We start from the raw sequence: 17,999 nt of genomic DNA, 5'->3' as shown, positions 1-17,999 counted from the left end.
GCTAGGCTGGCATTGTTTTCCTCAGAGCAGACAAGGCTGAGGGGAGACCTGATTGAGGTGTACAAAACTGAGGGATATAGATAGGGTAGATGGGAAGAAACTTTCCCCTCGGTAAAAGTTTATTTAGTGTCGCAAGTAGGCTTACATTAACACTGCAATGAAGTTACTGTGAAAATCCCCTAGTGAGGTCACTAACCAGGGGGCAGAGATTTAAGGTAAGAGGCAGGAGATTTAGAGGGGATTTGAGGAAATGGGAATCTGGGACTCACTGTCTGAAAGGGGGGTATTGAATCATAGAATCCCTACAGTGTAGAAGGAGGCCATTCGGCCCATTGAGTCTGCACCAACCACAATCCCATCCAGGACCTATCCCCATAACCCCATGCACTTACCCTAGCTAGTCCCCCTGACACTAAGGGGCAATTTAGCGTGGCCAATCCACCTAACCTGCACATGGCATGTGGGAGGAAGCCGGAACACCCGAAGGAAACCCATGTAGATACGGGGAGATTGTGCAAACTCCACATAGACAGTCACCCAAGCCGGGAATCAAAGCCAGGTCCCTGTGAGGCAGCAGTGCTAACCGCTGTGCCACCTAGAGGGTAGTGGTGGGAACCCTGGCAACTTTTAGATGAGCGCTTGCAACACGGTAGCACACAAAGCTACCAAGTGCTGGGAAATGGGATTAGAATAGATCGGTGCTTGAATAGGCTGGCACAGACATGATGGGCCGAAGGGCCACTTTATTTGCTGCAAAACTGATTCCAAATCGAAATTTGGGGAATGAAAGGGAGTGAAAAGTAAAATGGCTGCTTACGCAGGGGGGGGTGGCGGGTTCGCAAATGTGGGCCGTAAAGTTGATCCTTTTCTCTCTGTGCGTTTTGCTGCAGAGGACATCGATGTGGATGTGGAAAGCACCGAGTACCTGTCGGGAGACCTGGACTGGAGCAATAGCAGCGTGAGCGACTCTGACGAGCAGATCAGTGTGCGCAGTAACTGCAGCGATGAGGGCTACTTCAGCACTGACCGAGTCCAGAGGATGAAATCGCTCCCGGGTCCCCTGAAGGGTCAGGCCAGTCGATAAAGAAGCACTCCCCGCCCCAACTTCCCTGCCCCCGGCGGGACCTTCTATCACACAACGCATTGCCACGTCACTGTCGAACTTAAGTGTTCAGTAGCACAACGTGTCTCTCTCTCTCTCTCCCCCCAGTCACCGCGCATTATTACCTCCTGGTACTTTGCAGTTGCACTGATAAAATGAGATGCACTAAGTATGGAAGAATTGGACGTGGGATGGAGGGGAGAGAAAGCGGGCTTCTCTCTCTCTCTCTCTGAAGGGACGTTTTGTCATTCCTGCAAGTCTCGCTTTCCCTTGTTTGTCATACACGTTCTCTTATTTCCCTCCTCTTCCTCCCCCACTTCCCAATTATGTTTGGAGGCACTTATAAAGCTCGTACGGCGTCGCGACTGAGAGCAGCTAAAACAAGCACTTCACACACAGGATGCTGCATCTCACCACACTTGGGCCTGTCTCACCCAGCGTAGCAATTTAGTCTGCCGCGCACCCTGCATTGCACACACTCCCTGGGTCAAACTTGTCCCTAACGGCAAGAGACGTTACCTCATGTTTGCAGCAAATTCAGCAAAAAAAAACCATTGATTTTTTTTGTACAAAAGTGGATTAATGAATGTGGGTTTATTTATAATTGGTACTGTCCGCTCGGAATCAATAACGGGTGAATATCGAGTCCCGTTTTATCGGAACGGCTGCGCGAGCCATTCCCCTATTTTCCCCCCCTCCCTCCTTTTCCGATTTCCCCCCTCCAGGGGAAACGACGGAATCGTTCTCGGACGCCAGTTGAGGGTCAGCAAAGCCCGCGTGAAAAGCTGCCTTGAAATGTTGAGCTGTCAGGTTAGAGAGGAGTTGGGGGGGGCAATGGGGAAGGGGAGGGGGGAATGGAAGCTGCACTTGTTGACGATGGCTGGCTTGAATTCTGAGGCGCGTGCGTGCCCGTGAATTCTCCGGCCCCCATCTGCGCCCTCAAACCCGCCGCCACGGGTTTAAAAATGTCGGAACCGTAAAACTCTGGGAGCGTAGCTTTCCCATTTTAATTTGAAGTCGCGCCTCGGACTCCGAAGTTTGTTTTTCGGATGTTTTGTGCCTTCTGTGTTTGATGTGTGGAGCCATATCTCCGCCCCCCCCCAACCACTTCTTCCAAGGGCCCAGGTTTAACACCTTCCCTAAAGCGGGGGGGGGCTCTCCGCTGGGCACGGCAACTTGACCGCGTCTGGTGGGGTGACAACTCAGTTGGCGTGATGCCCCCCCCCCCCCACAGGATCCGCCCCAGTCCAGCGTCGCTTTGCACTTTGTCCAGGCCCAGTCTGGAAGGCCCCTCCCCCGCCACCCTCCAGGAAGCGGGCGCAGGCTACTTTGGCGAGCTGCCTCTTTACGTTAAGCACTCTGCAGCCCAAACTCCCATTTCTATGCGTCCCAAGATTGTAGTGAAGGGAGCCCGTGCTTTCCATTTGTCCATTAATTAGTTTATTTGGTGTCAAACCCTTCACTGTCTCTTTATCTCTTTAACTGTGGAAAGGCATTCTGGCTCCTGTTTCTGTTGGGCAGCAGTGGTTTTGTAATTTTTAAAAATAAAATTCAATCCTTGGCCCACTGTCCTCCAAGAGCAAAGCCGGCAGCCATTTTGGGAGGGCTGAGGATGATACAAAAGGCCCTTTCTATTGCTCATGGTGGCACAGTGGTCAGCACTGCCGCCTCACAGCACCAGGCACGGGTTCAATTCCCGGCTTGGGTCACTGTCTGTGTGGAGTTTGCATGTTCTTCCCATGTCTGCGTGGGTTTCCTCCGGGTGCTCCGGTTTCCTCCCACAGTCCAACGATATGTAGGTTAGGTGGATTGGCCACGCTAAATTGCCCCTTAGTGTCCCAGGATGTGTAGGTTGGGAGGATTAGCGGGATAAATACTTGGGGTTACGGGGGATAGGTCTGGGTGGGATTGCCCCTTAGTGTCAGGGGGATTATGTGGGGTTACGGGGATAGGACCTGGGTAGGATTGTTGTCGGTGCAGACTCGATGGACCGAATGGCCTCCTTCTGCACTGTTTGGATTCAATGATCTTTGCACTGCCTCAGTGAGAGCCAAGATCTGTCCACTGTAATCCCCAAGCAGTTTCCGACTGGCACAGGGTGAGCTCTGAGTTTGAAAGGGGAAAAGTGGGCATAAAGGATTCATCTGATCCGTAGAGCGCTGGGTCCTGTCTTGGAAACATCGAGGCTAGGAATTTGTCCTGGTGACAGCGCATTCGTACCCATGTTTGTGTTAACAATTCAGTTCCACACAAACGCCTTTTGAAGGGGGGAGTCTCGGTTGACTATCTGTGAGGACAAGGAGTGTGAAGGCTCCTCCCTACAGCCTGTATCGGGGCCTTTTCTCTATGGGGGGGCCCTCGACACGTAGGCCAGAACTCTGTTCTTCAGTGGGCGGCACAGTGGTTAGCACTGCTGCCTCACAGCGCCAGGGACCTGGTTAACCTCGCCTACCCTCGGGTGCCAGCACTGAATCCAGCACCGAACCCAGCCACTCCCCTATCCCGCTGTCCCTGAAGAGACAAGCTGCTCACATTATCCTATCCCTCCACATTCGTGCTGATGTTGTGCCCTCCAGCTATCCCCCCCCACCGCCCCTCAAACTGGCACCATAACTATAGCATTAATCATTTACTGCCACGGGGGTTGGTGGGGGAAATCACACGGGCAAAGCTGTGCCCACAAGAATCAGTCCGAGGAAGCACAGGACTAGTGGGGAATTTCCTGTCGGGTGTGTATGGCATTGCGGATCACGTCAGCATCTATTCCTCTCCACCTCCCCCTTCTGATAAGATTTGTTGACAGATTGTGGCTGAACAAAGGCTGCCAAACGGATGCTGAGCATTCTGCACACTTTACCAGCAGCGTCTCTGCAGAGCGGAGACGGGACGGAAAGCTTTCCTCTTTATTTCCCGGCGGTCATTCACTCTCCAGAGATTTTTTTTACCTCATCCCCTCATCCACAACCCCTCTCGAGATGAAGTTTGGTTTTGAATCGTGCCACCCACCCTCCAATTGCACTAATCCGACTCGCACTGATGATGGGCACGGAAGGAACCTACAGCTCGGGAGCCACAGAATTTGTTCTCCTTTTGCACTGTACTATTGCCGGTTTTAATGCGGTGAAAATTAAACCAATGCTCGAAACACAAGCCACATTTGATGCGGTGTTATCACTGGTACAGATAAACTGCCACAACAACAACAGAAAGTACTTTGCAAGTCTCCCCCACCCCTCGCCCTCACTCTTTGATCTGCGTTCCCCCAGGCTGATAAAAGTGAAAGATGTGGTCGCACTTTCAGCTAGTTGGCTAGGCGCTAAAAATGCTTGCTGTGAGTAAACCCCCCCTCATTCCCTTCAGTCAAAACCCAGTTGAGAGACATTGGTACACTGTGGCTGCAAATTATTCAATAATTTCCTGGTCAAGATATCAATTTTTCAACACGTCAAAAATCTTCAATCCCCTCCCCGCACCATCCAAGGTGTGAATTTTTCAATATTTTTCTCTGCCAGAGAATTGCATTGCCCACATTAGGGTCAGCACAGTGGTCAGCACTGCAGCCCCACAGCTCCAGAGACCCGGGTTCGATTCCCGGCTTGGGTCGCTGTGTGCGTGGGGACTACACATTCTCCCCGTGTCTGCATGGGTTTCCTCCCACACTCCAAAGATGTGCAGGTTAGGTGGATTGGCCATGCTAAATTGTGCCTTTAGTGTCCCGGGAAGCGTAGGTCAGAGGGATTAGTGGGGTAAATATGTGGGGTTATGGGGATAGGGCCTGGGTGGGATTATGGTTGGTGCAGACTCGATGGGCCGAATGGTCTCCTTCTGCACTGTAGTGATTCTATGATAAATGGGACTGTGGAAGATTAGAGCAGTTTTGTTTGGTACACAGTATGAGCAATAATTAAACCGCCTCCAGATTTCTTGCAGAGTGACATTTCTGAATAGTTTGGCCCCTGAAATATCTACCTTTTGTCTGTCATCGTGCGAAACGAGGCTGTCTCCTTGTTGGAAGAAGGCTGCCTTTTCTGTGTCCAAACTTCCACACTTTTGGAAGTGCGGTGCGCACACACACACATGCCCGCTGTACAGAAATATTTGACAGATGGACTCCATTTGGTGATGGCGCGATTAGTCATAGAGTCATAGAAGTTTACAGCATGGAACAGGCCCTTCAGCCCAACTTGTCCATGCCGCCCTTTTTTAAACCCCTAAGCTAGTGCCAATTGCCTGCGTTTGGCCCATATCCCTCTGTACCCATCTTACCCATGTAATTATCAAAATGATTTTTAAAAGACAAAATTGTACCCGCCTCTACTACTACCTCTGGCAGCTCGTTCCAGACACTCACCACCCTCTGTGTGAAAAAATTGTCCCTCTGGACACTTTTGTATCTCTCACCTTAAACCTATGCCCTCTAGTTTTAGACTCCCCTACCTTTGGGAAAAGATATTGACTATCTGGCTGATCTGTGCCCCTCATTATTTTATAGACCTCTATAAGATCACCCCTCAGCCTTCTACGCTCCAGAGAAAAAAGTCCCAGTCTATCCAGCCTCTCCTTATAACTCAAACCATCAAGTCCCGATTGTGGCTTCTTCCCGCTCTTGCATTTACATCCTTGAATTTCTACACACTATAGCTGGCAAGTGGAGAGTGAGCATGTTTTCCATGGTCTATCCTAAACTATCGGCTCATTTGGAACGGATTGGAGTTGGGTTGAGTTCCAACCAGCAGTTTACTTGCACAGCAGGAAAAGGGGGTGACAAAATTCTTCCCACGACGCCTGCCATGTCCTTTTTTGGCACGGATTGCACTTAATGTGGGCTTGAGAATGCCCAGAGCTCTTGTATATTCCCGGGACACACTCTTGCACAAAGGGACTCGAGCTCGGCTGAGGCAGGGATGAGGGGAGACGGGCAAAATTCTGCTCCTGTTTTGTCAGGCAAGCGTGCACACTTATTGGTTTTTGCATTCCTGAACCGTATCCATATTTCCACGAAAGCTGACTCTAAGCTGTAAGCGGTAGTTGTTGGGATTGTGCCAGGCCTCATGGCCACTTTAGCCCTTTCATCAGCTTCCCAAAGCCAAGGCGTGAGTCTCCAGCAAGCTTGCTGTTAACTTTATGCTCTGTCAGATACAGGGGGGATCACGATGAAGGATGCAGCGGTGACGGGCTGACTGCGGGGATTAATTTTCAACAGGAAAATATTTTGAGCCGCCCTCATTTTAAGATTGAAATGCTCGTTTCCCCCAGCTCCGCTCCCGGGGAGGGCAAGCTAGCCACAAGGGAGCCACCCTTGTGGGCAGCACAGTGGGTTAGCACTGCTGCCTCACAGCGCCAAGGACCCAGGTTCGATCCCAGCCTCAGGTCACTGTCTGTGCGGAGTCTGCACATTTTCCCTGTGTCTGTGTGGGTTTCCTCCGGCTGCTCCAGTTTCCTCCCACAGTCCAAAGGTGTGCAGGTTAAAGCTTATTTATTAGTCGCAAGTAAGGCTTACATTAACACTGCAATGAAGTTACTGTGAAAATGCCCTAGTCGCCACACTCCTGTTCGGGGTACACTGAGGGAGAATTTAGCACCTAACCAGCACATCTTTCGGGCTGTGGGAGGAAGCCGGAGGAGGTTGGGTGGATTGGCCGTGCTAAGTTGACTCCAGTGTGTGGGGGATTAGCAGGGTAAATGTGTGCTGTTAATGGGGATAGGGCTTGGCTGGGATTGTGGTCAGTACAGACTCGATGGCCAGAATGGCCTCCTCCTGTACTGTGGGGATTCTATGAACCCTCCCATCCCTCGGTCTTCTGGTCCCTCTCCCCGTGTTGGGGGGAGGGTCTGCGGGTTTGTGAGTCCATGTACATCTCTCATTAACCAAGCTGGCCATTGTGTGGAGCGGATTGCTACGCCCCATTTGAACCCAATCAAAAAGGCTTCTCTGTCTCTTCCCCTGCCCTTGTTTAGCTTCAGCCAGGCAGCAGCACTTTCTCTCATTCTTTCCACCATTCCTTCCCCGCTCCATACTGGACTTCCCGGGCTCCATACTGGACCAGTTTTGGTGGGAACCACCTTCAGACCCGACCCTGCTCAGGAGATCGAGAGGGGCGGGTATAATCCTTTTTAGTTCTTTTTCCCATTCAGATTATTGTAAATACCTTGTCTTTCCCCTCCACCCCTCAACTACCCCCTCTGTGTCCGGATCATAGAGAGGGGCTTCTTATTCCAGGTACACCTGTTTTTAGGCTACCGTATGTGTTAGATGTGTTGCTGTGTGTATGTATACTTAATGTACTGTTCAACTTGTTGTATAAGATTTAAAAAATACAATTTATTTCATTACTTCACTGTCCCTGTTGTGATGTGTAAAGGTTGGCGTGATCTTTTTTAGCAGTCCCTGATGCTCCCTTTGATGTAGTCGTAGTCCAGGGAAGTGATGGCCTAGTGGGTGTTCGGACTAGTGGAGCTCAGGGCGGCACGGTAGCACAGTGGTTAGCACTGCTGCTTCACAGCTCCAGGGACCTAGCTTCGATTCCCGGCTTGGGTCACTGTCTGTGTGGAGTTTGCACATTCTCCTCGTGTCTGCGTGGGTTTCCTCCGGGTGCTCCGGTTTCCTCCCACAGTCCAAAGATGTGCGGGTTAGGTTGATTGGCCAGGTTAAAAATTGCCCCTTAGAGTCCTGAGATGCGTAGGTTAGAGGGATTAGCGGGTAAATATGTGGGGATAGGGCCTGGGTGGGATTGTGGTCGGTGCAGACTCAATGGGCTGAATGGCCTCTTTCTGCACTGTAGGGCTTCTATGATTTCTATAGTATTATCGCTCGCCTATTAATCCAGAAACTCAGCTAATGTTCTGGGGACCCGGGTTCGAATCCCGCCACGGCAGATGATGGAATTTGAATTCAATAAAAAATATCTGGAATTAAGAATCTACTGATGACCGTGGAACCATTGTCGGAAAAACCCATCTGGTTCCCTTTAGGGAAGGAAATCTGCTGTCCTTTCCCGGTCTGGCCTACATGTGACTCCAGAGCCACAGCAATGTGGTTGACTCTCAACTGCCCTCGGGCAACTAGGGATGGGCAATAAATGCTGGCCCAGCCAGCGACGCCCATGTCCCACAAATAATGAAAAACAAACCTTATCAAACTGGCCTTGAAATGGCCTCTCAGAGCGTTAAGATCGTGATAACCGATGTTTATTTTAAATTAATTTGTTGGTCGTCACTGGCTAGGCCCAGCATCGATTGCCCATTCCCGAGTTAACTTCAGAAGGTGGTGGGTGAGCCGCCATCTTGAACCCACTGCAGTCCCTGAGGTGTAGGTACACCCACAGTGCTGTTCGGGAGGGAGTTCCAGGATTTTGACCCAGCGACTGAAGGAACAGCCAATATATTTCCAAGTCAGTTCGGTGAGTGGCTTGGAAGGGAACTTGCAAGTGATGGTGCCTCCAGGTATCTGATGCCCTTGTCCTAGACGGAAATGGTCGTGGGTTTGGAAGGTGCTGTCTAAGGATGAGTTGCTGCAGTGCATCTTGTAGATGGTACACACTGCTGCTACCGAGCGTCGGTGGTGGAGGGAGTGAGTGTTTGTGGATGGGGTGCCAATCAAGCGGGGCTGCTTTATCCTGGATGGTGTCGAGCTTCTTGAGTGTTGTTGGGAGCCGCACCCATCCAGGCAAGTGGGGAGTATTCCATCACACTCCTGACTTGTAGATGGTGTACAGGCTTTGGGGGCGTCAGGAGGTGAGTTACTCTCCGCAGGATTCCCAGCCTCTGACCTGCTCTGGTAGCCACAGTATTGATATGGCTGGGTCCAGGTCAGTTTCTGGTCAATGGTAACCCCCAGGATGTTGATGGGGGGGCGGGGGGATTCAGCAATGGTAATGCCATTGAATTTCAAGGGGTGATGGTTAGATCCTCTCTCATTGACGATGGTCATTGCCTGGCATTTGTGTGGTGTGAATGTTACTTCCCAATTGTCGGCCCAAGCCTGGATATTGTCCAGGTTTTGTTGCATTTGGACATGGACTGATTCAGTATCTGAGGAGCGGTGAATGGTGCTGAACATTGTGCAATCATCACCGAACATCCCAACTTCTGACCTTCTGATGGAGGGAAGGTCATTGATGGAGCAGCTGAAGATGGTTAGATGTGATCTTCAGTCGCAACTAGCATCCCTCTGGGTAGGTAAAACAGATCTGGATGAGAGAGAGGTGTATTTCAACGCCTCTGTAAAAGATCCCTATTGTTTGAAACCATTCTGTGCAAAAGCTTTAAAGGCAAAACACTGCGGACACTGGAATCTGAAACAAAAACAGAAAATGCTGGAAAACCTCAGCCGGTCTCCCTCAGTGTAACCCGAACAGGCGCCGGAGTGTGGTGACTAGGGGATTTTCACAGTAACTTCATTGCAGTGTTAATGTAAGCCTACGTGTGACAGTAATAAATTAATAATGAACAGCCCCAGCAGAAGGGCTGACAAGGACATGGAAAGTGGTGGTGTGGGGCAAATAGTGAACCTTAATTTACGGGGTGATATAGACGGGTTGGTCAGATGGGCAGAGCAGTGGCATATGGAGTTTAAGTCTGAAACGTGTGAGGTGATGCATTTTGGGAGGACCAACAAGACAAGGGAATACACAGTGAACGGTAGGACACCAGGAGGTACAGAGGACAAGAGGGACCTTGGGGTGCCTGTCCAAAGATCCCTGAAGACAGCAGGACGGGTAGATAAGTTGGTGAAGAAGGCAGAGGGGGAAACAACCTCTCAGCATCTACCTTCTGAACTCCAAGAAGCACAGACCCAAGCTGGTTAATCTTTCCTCATAGGACAGGCCCTCCATACCTGGGATTGTCAAGGTACACGGATCCTTGGTGACATTTGTTTCCAATAAACGCTGGCCAGCCAGCGACGCCCATGTCCCATTAAGTGAATTTTAAAAAAACAGTTGCTCTTGTACCCTGCAGACCATAAAGTGGGGGAGGCCATTCGCCCCGTTGAGTCTGCTATGATATTTGATGAGATCATGTCTGATCTGATGTGATAATTCTCAATTCCACTTCCAGCGGCACGGTAGTTAGTGCTGCTGCCTCACTGCGCTAGGGACCCGGGTTCGATTCCCGGCTCGGGTCACTGTCTGTGTGGAGTCTGCACATTCTCCCCGTGTCTGCGTGGGTTTCCTCCGGGTGCTCCGGTTTCCTCCCACAGCCCAAAGATGTGCAGGTTAGGTGGATTGGCCATGCTAAATTGCCCCTTAGTGTCTAAAGATGTGCAGGTTAGCTGGATTGGCCATGCTAAATTGCCCCTTAGTGTCCAAAGAGGTGCAGGTTAGGTGGATTGGCCATGCTAAATTGTCCCTTACTGTCCAAAGATGTGCGGGTTAGGTGCATTGGCCATGCTAAATTGACCCTTACTATCCAAAGATGTGCAGGTTAGCTGGATTGGCCATGCTAAATTGCCCCTTACTATCCAAAGATGTCTAGGTTAGGTGGATTGGCCATGCTAAATTGCCCCTCACTATCCAAAGATGTGCAGGTTAGCTGGATTGGCCATGCTAAATTGGCCCTTAGCATCCAAAGATGTGCAGGTTGGGTGAATTGGCCATGCTAAATTGCCCCTTGGTGTCAGGGGGAATAGCTAGGGTAACTGCATCGGGTTATGGGGATAGGGCATGGGTGGGATTGTGGTTGGTGTAGACTCGATGGGCCGAACGGTCTCCTTCTGCACTGTGGGGATTCTATGAATTATCAAACTCCTGCCAACTACCAAGCCTGATGTGCGAGGGGGGTGGGAAGCGATGCGGAAATAGCTGTCAAGAACGAGACCACAGTGTGTTACAGCGTGAGAAACTCAGGAGCGAGCAAATACACATGTGGTTGTGGTCGGTTCTTGTGGGTTCAAAATATCCGGATTGACACTTGATCATTCCTCCAGAAATATGCGATTCCTGATGTGTCTCTCTCTCTTGATAAAATTCCTCCGGGACTGTTGGAGCTACGATTATTTACAAATACATTCTAGGACGCTATTTACCACTGAGTTGAGAATGTACCATTTTGGCAATTGCATAACCAGCACCCGTAACAGGAATGCGGGGGGCTCACTCTTTCACACTCCCACTCACCCAAATCTCCTTTCCACCAAACCTTGGAAGCGACGCAGCAGGTGATGATAAAGGCAGATGGGATTTTGGCATTCCTTGCTAAGGGAATCAAAGCTGGGCTGGGTGGGTGAGCTGTGAGGAGGATACAGAGATCCTTCAGTGTGATTTGGACAAGCTGAGTGAGCGGGCAGATGAATGGCGGATGCAGGATGAATGTGAGGCTATCCACTTTGGCAGCAGTAACGGGAAGGCAGATTAATGTCTGAATGGCCATAAATTCGGAGAGGGGAGTGCAGTGGGACCTGGGTGTCCTCGTAAACCAGCCGCTGAAAGTAAGCATGCAGGTGCAGCAGGCGGTAAAGAAGGCAAATGGTATGTTGGCCTTCATAGCGAGAGGATTGGAGGAGCAGGGATGCTTTGCTGCAATTATACAGGGCCTTGGTGTCCCGCAAGGATCTGTTTTAGGGCCACTGCTGTTTGTCATTTTTATAAATGACCTGGATGAGGGCGTGGAAGGATGGGTTAGTAAATTTGCGGATGACACTAAAGTCGGTGGAGTTGTAGACAGTGCGAAGGGAAGTGGCAGGTTACAGAGGGACATGGATAAGCTGCAGAGCTGGGCTGAGAGGTGGCAAATGGAGTTTAATGCGGAAAAGCGTGAGGTGATTCACTTTGGAAGGAGTAACAGGAATACAGAGTACTGGGCTAATGGTACGATACTTGGTAGTGTGGATAAACAGAGGGATCTGGGTGTCCATGCGCATAGATCCCTGAAAGTTGGCACCCAGGTTGACAGGGTTGTTAAGGCATATGGTGTGTTAGCTTTTATTGGTAGAGGGATTGAGTTTCGGAGCCATGAGGTCATGCTGCAACTGTACAAAACTCTGGTGCGGCCGCACTTGGAGTATTGCGTACAGTTCTGGTCACCGCATTATAGGAAAGATCTTAGAATCCCTACAGCACAGAAAGAGGCCATTCGGCCCATCGAGTCTGCACCGATCACAATCCCACCAGGCCCTACCCCCATATCCCTACATATTTACCCACTAATCCCTCTAACCTACGCACCCCAGGACACTAAGAGCAATTTTAGCTTGGCCAATCAACCTAACTCGCACATCCTTGGACTGTGGGAGGAAACCGGAGCACCCGGAGGAAATCCACGCGGACATGAGGAGAATGTGCAAACTCCACACAGACGGTGACCCAAGCCGGGAATCGAACCCAGGTCTCTGGAGCTGTGAAGCAGCAGTGCTAACCACTGTGCCACCGTGCCGCCCGATGTGGAAGCGTTGGAAAGGGTGCAGAGGAGATTTACCAGGATGTTGCCTGGTATGATGGGAAGATCATATGAGGAAAGGCTGAGGGACTTGAGGTTGTTTTAGTTAGAGAGAAGAAGGTTAAGAGGTGACTTAATAGAGGCATACAAGATGATCAGAGGATTAGATAGGGTGGATAGTGAGAGCCTTTTTCCTCGGATGGTGATGGCTCGCATGAGGGGACATAGCTTTAAATTGAGGGGTGAGAGATTTAGGACAGATGCTAGAGGTAGGTTCTTTACTCAGAGAGTAGTAAGGGCGTGGAATGCCCTGCCTGCAGCAGTAGTGGACTCGTCAACATTAAGAGCATTCAAATGGTTATTGGATAAACATATGGATGATATTGGAATAGTGTAGATTAGAGGGGCTTTAGATTGGTTTCACTGGTCGGCGCAACATTGAGGGCCGAAGGGCCTGTGCTGCGCTGTAATGTTCTATGATGAGGCCACAGCTGGAGTATTGTGAGCAGTTTTGGTCTCCTTATCTGAGGAAGGATGTTCTTGCTCTGGAGGGAGTTCAGTGAAGGTTTACCAGGCTGATTCCTGGGTGGGTGGGACTGACATATGAGGAGAGATTGAGTCAGTTAGGATTATATTTGCTGGAGTTCAGAAGAATGAGGGGGGAATCTCAGAGAAACCTTTAAAATTCTAACAGGGTTAGACAGGGTAGATGGAAGAAGAATGTTCCCGATGGTGGGGGGAGTCCAGAACTAGGGGATCATAGTATGAGGATAAGGGGTAAACCTTTTAGGACTGAGGTGAGGAGAAATTTCTTCACCCAGAGGGTGGTGAATGTGTGGAATTCACTCCCACAGAAAGTAGTTGAGGCCAAAACATTGAATGTTTTCAAGAAGAAATTAGATATAGTTCTTGGGGCGAAAGGGATCGAGGGCGGAAGGGGGGGATCAGGATATTGAATTTGATGATCAGCCATGATCATAATGAATGGTGGAGCAGGTTCGAAGGGCTGAATGGCCCCCTCCTGCTTCTAGTTGCTATGAATTGAGTATAAAAATAGGGAGGTGCTGTTGCAACTGTGTAGGGCGTGGGTGAGACCACATCTGGAGTACTGCACACAGTTTTGGTCCCCTTACTTGAGGAAGGGTGTGAGTGCATTGGAGACGGTTCAGAGAAGGTTGACTAGATTGATTCCAGGGAGTATCTTATGAAGAGAGATCGATCAGTTTAGGCCGATACTCGGAGTTTGGAAGAAAGATGGGGAATCTCATTGAGGTATACAAGATGCTGAAGGGGATTGTCAGGGTAGATGTAGAGAGGATGTTTCTCCTGTTGGCCATTCTAGAACGAGAGGACATAGTTTGAGGCTAAGTGGTGGGCAGATTTAACATTGAAATGTGGAGGAATTACTTCACTCAAAAGGGTGGTGAAACTGTGGAACTCTCTCCCCCAGAGTGCAGTGGACGCCGGAAAACTAAATTTGAGGATATATTTGAGAATATAGATAGGTTTGTAATTAGTAGCGGGATGAAGGGTAATGGGGAGTGGGCAGGAGGGTGGAGTTGGGGCCCAGATGAGATTAGCCATGATTCTATTGAATGGTGTAACAGGCTCGAGAGGCTGAATGGCGTCCTCCTGCTCCGAGTTCTGATAGAATCCTTTCTAGTTCACGGCATTTGCAAACTCTGACCAACTGTCCAGCTTGCGGCACAGGGATACGGAATTTCCAGTTTGCGTTTGGCAGCGGAATCGAAATCTTGCAGAGTGCACTTTATTGTGTTGTAAAACGGATGAGCAAAGTCGATAAGACAGCAGTTTAAACAAGGGAGGTTCCTAAGTTCATAGATCGCAACAGTAAAACGTGGACGTGTTATGAAAATCGCCAGAGTGTATCATGGCTGCCAGAGTCGCCTGCACCAGGATTCCTCCAGTGCGGTCAACGCCAGCCCTGACCCTATTTGTGTAACTGCGCAGTCGCTGTTTCTTACAGTGCGCTTACCGCACTGGCAACCGGCTTTCCGGCCCAGCTTGCAGGTTGAGCTAAAGAGAATGGTTGCTTGCTCGGGACAGAACGTGCGAACCACCAATTTCTCAGGAGCCCAGCTATTTCCTGTATGTCCCAATCTTTCGGAGGAAGACATGTTTGTGGTAAGCTTCCGTAACTCGCTCTGTCCAACCTCATGCTGAGTCACAAATTCACCCTTGCTGCCACAAACATTATCGAGAATAGTCCCACATTATTTGCACGTCAGATGTTTTCAAGAACCCACGACACTTAGTGTGACAAGTATTTCCGAGTATTTAGTTAATTAATATTTCTTATTTTAACCCTGAAACGTGTGAGGTGACTCATTTCGGGAGAACTAACAAGGCAAGGACAGTAGGAAGTGCAGAGAACCAGAGGGATCTTGGGGTGCAAGTCCAAAGATCCCTATAACCCTACATATTTACCCTGCTAATCCCCCTGACACTAAGGGGCAATTTAGCATAGCCAATCCACCTAACCTACACATCTTTGGATACTAAGGGGCAATTCAGCATGATTGATTGGCAGAGCGGACTCGAGAAGTCGAACAGTCTAAATCTGCTCCGATATTACAGTTACAGTCACTGTTCAAGGAACAGCTACTGCGTGTCCTTGATAAGTATGTACCTGTCAGGCAGGGAGGAAGTGGTCGAGCGAGGGAACCGTGGTTTACTAAAGAAGTTGAATCGCTTGTGAAGAGGAAGAAAGAGACTTATGTAAAGATGAGACATGAAGGCTCAGTTAGGGCGCTTGAGAGTTACAAGTTAGCCAGGAAGGACCTGAAGAGAGAGCTAAGAAGAGCCAGGAGGGGACATGAGAAGTCTTTGGCAGATAGGATCAAGGAAAACCCTCAAGCTTTCTATAGGTATGTCAGGAATAAAAGAATGACTAGGGTAAGATTAGGGCCAGTCAAGGACAGTAGTGGGAAGTTGAGCGTGGAGTCTGAAGAGATAGGAGAGGCGCTAAATGAATATTTTTCATCAGTATTCACACAGGAAAAAGACAATGTTGTCGAAGAGAATACTGAGATACAGGCTATTAGACTAGACGGGATTGAGGTTCATAAGGAGGAGGTGTAAGCAATTCTGGAAAGTGTGAAAATAGATAAGTCCCCTGGGCCGGATGGGATTTATTCTAGGATTCTCTGGGAAGCTAGCGAGGAAATTGCAGAGCCTTTGGCTCTGAGCTTTATGTCGTCATTGTCTACAGGAATGGTGCCAGAAGACTGGAGGATAGCAAATGTTGTCCCCTTGTTCAAGAAGGGGAGTAGAGACAACCCTGGTAATTATAGACCGGTGAGCCTTACTTCTGTTGTGGGCAAAGTTTTAGAAAGGATTATAAGAGATAGGATTTATAATCATCTAGAAAGGAACAATTTGATTAGGGATAGTCAGCACGGTTTTGTGAAGGGTACGTCGTGCCTCACAAACCTTATTGAGTTCTTTGAGAAGGTGACCAAAGAGGTGGATGAGGGTAAAGCAGTTGATGTGGTATATATGGATTTCAGTAAAGCGTTTGATAAGGTTCCCCATGATAGGCTATTGCAGAAAATACGGAGGCATGGGATTGAGGGTGATTTTGCGGTTTGGATCAGGAATTGGCTAGCTGTAAGAAGACAGAGGGTGGTGGTTGATGGGAAATGTTCATCCTGGAGTTCAGTTACTAGTGGTGTATCACAAGGATCTGTTTTGGGGCCACTGCTGTTTGTCATATTTATTAATGACCTGGATGAATGGAGTTGAAATGGAGCGGGTAAATGGAGTTGAAATCAACCATGATTGAATGGTGGAGTGGACTCGATGGGCCGAATGGCCTTACTTCCGCTCCTATGTCTTATGGTCTTATGGTCTTATGAGGGCGTAGAAGGATGGATTAGTAAATTTGCGGATGACGCTAAAGTCAGTGGAGTTGTGGACAGTGCGGAGGGAAGTGGCAGGTTACAGAGGGACATAGATAAGCTGCAGAGCTGGGCTGAGAGGTGGCAAATGGAGTTTAATGCAGAAAAATGTGAGGTGATTCGCTTTGGAAGGAGTAACAAGAATACAGAGTACTGGGCTAATGGTAAGATACTTGATAGTGTGGATGAGCAGAGAGATCTCGGTGTCCATGTGCATAGATCCCTGAAAGTTGGCACCCAGGTTGATAGGGTTGTTAAGAAGGCGTATGGTGTGTTAGCTTTTATTGGTAGAGGGATTGAGTTTCGGAGCCAGGAGGTCATGTTGCAGCTGTACAACACTCTGGTGCGGCCGCACTTGGAGTATTGCGTACAGTTCTGGTTGCCGCATTATAGGAAGGATGTGGAAGCGTTGGAAAGGGTGCTGAGGAGATTTACCAGGATGTTGCCTGGTATGGTGGGAAGGTCTTATGAGGAAAGGCTGAGTGACTTGAGGCTGTTTTCGTTAGAGAGAAGAAGGTTAAGAGGTGACTTAATAGAGGCATACAAGATGATCAGAGGATTAGATAGGGTGGATAGTGAGAGCCTTTTTCCTCGGATGGTGTTGGCTAGCACGAGGGGACATAGCTTTAAATTGAGGGGTGATAGATATAGGACAGATGTTAGAGGTAGGTTCTTCATTCAGAGAGTAGTAAGGGCATGGAATGCCCTGCCTGCAGCAGTAGTGGACTCGTCAACATTAAGGGCATTTAAATGGTCATTGGATAAACATATGGATGATATTGGAATAGTGTAGATTAGATGGGCTTTAGATTGGTTTCACAGGTCGGCGCAACATCGAGGGCCGAAGGGCCTGTACTGCGCTGTAACGTTCTATGTTCTATGATATCTTATGGTCTTAGTTTTCCCGCGGGTTCCTGCAGGCAGCGCTCATCTCGGGTTTTCCAAATGGCAACAGCAGCTGTTCAGATGTTACTGGGGGGAAAATTCAGTCGGAAAATGGGAAGGTAGGCCCCTTGGTAGGAAGAATAAAGGAGCTGAATATAATTAAATGGAGAGAGGCTGCAGAAAGTTGCAGCTCAGAGGGATTTGGGGGTCTTCATGCATGGTATTGGCCTGCTAAATTGTCCCTTCGTGTCCAAAGATGTGCGGGTTAGGTGGATTGGCCATGCTAAATTGCCCCTTAGTGTCCAAAGATGTGCAGGTTAGGCGGATTGGCAATGCTAAATTGCCCCTTAGTGTCCAAAGATGTGCGGGTTAGGTGGATTGGCCATGCTAAATTGCCCCTTAGTGTCCAGTGATGTGCAGGTTAGGTGGATTAACTGTGATAGATGTGTGAGGTTACGGGGATGAAGTGGAGGGGAGGACCTGGGTACAATAGTCTGTCAGGGAGTCGGTGTGGACTCGAAGGGCTGAATGACCTTTTCAAAATGTTGGGATTCTATGATTCATCAAAATAAAGATAAGTAGGGAAGTGTTGCTCAAACTATACAAGGCACTGGTTAGGCCACACCTGGAATACCGTAAACAGTTTTGGTTCCCTTATCTAAGGAAAGATATCCCGGCATTGGAGGCAGTCGAGAGAAGGTTCACCAGGTTGATCCCGG

At 49.3% G+C, this 17,999-nt stretch overlaps 1 protein-coding gene across 1 annotated transcript in view; it reads left to right on the top strand.

The window, feature by feature from the left end:
• The window catches only part of mxd1 (MAX dimerization protein 1), a 42,905-nt gene extending 35,477 nt beyond the window's left edge, over positions 1 to 7,428 (top strand). The window contains exon 6 of the mRNA XM_078239220.1: positions 891 to 7,428. Within this exon, the coding sequence (XP_078095346.1) occupies positions 891 to 1,084 (194 nt within the window). The 3' untranslated portion in view covers positions 1,085 to 7,428. The remainder of the gene's footprint in view (positions 1 to 890) is intronic.
• Positions 7,429 to 17,999: the final 10,571 nt, after the last annotated feature.

This window comes from Mustelus asterias, chromosome 22 (assembly GCF_964213995.1).
Source record: "Mustelus asterias chromosome 22, sMusAst1.hap1.1, whole genome shotgun sequence".
Classification (NCBI taxonomy): Eukaryota; Metazoa; Chordata; class Chondrichthyes; order Carcharhiniformes; family Triakidae; genus Mustelus; species Mustelus asterias.
The sequence above is the reverse complement of the archived record's forward strand: the minus strand, read 5'-3'. Positions and strand labels throughout refer to the sequence as shown.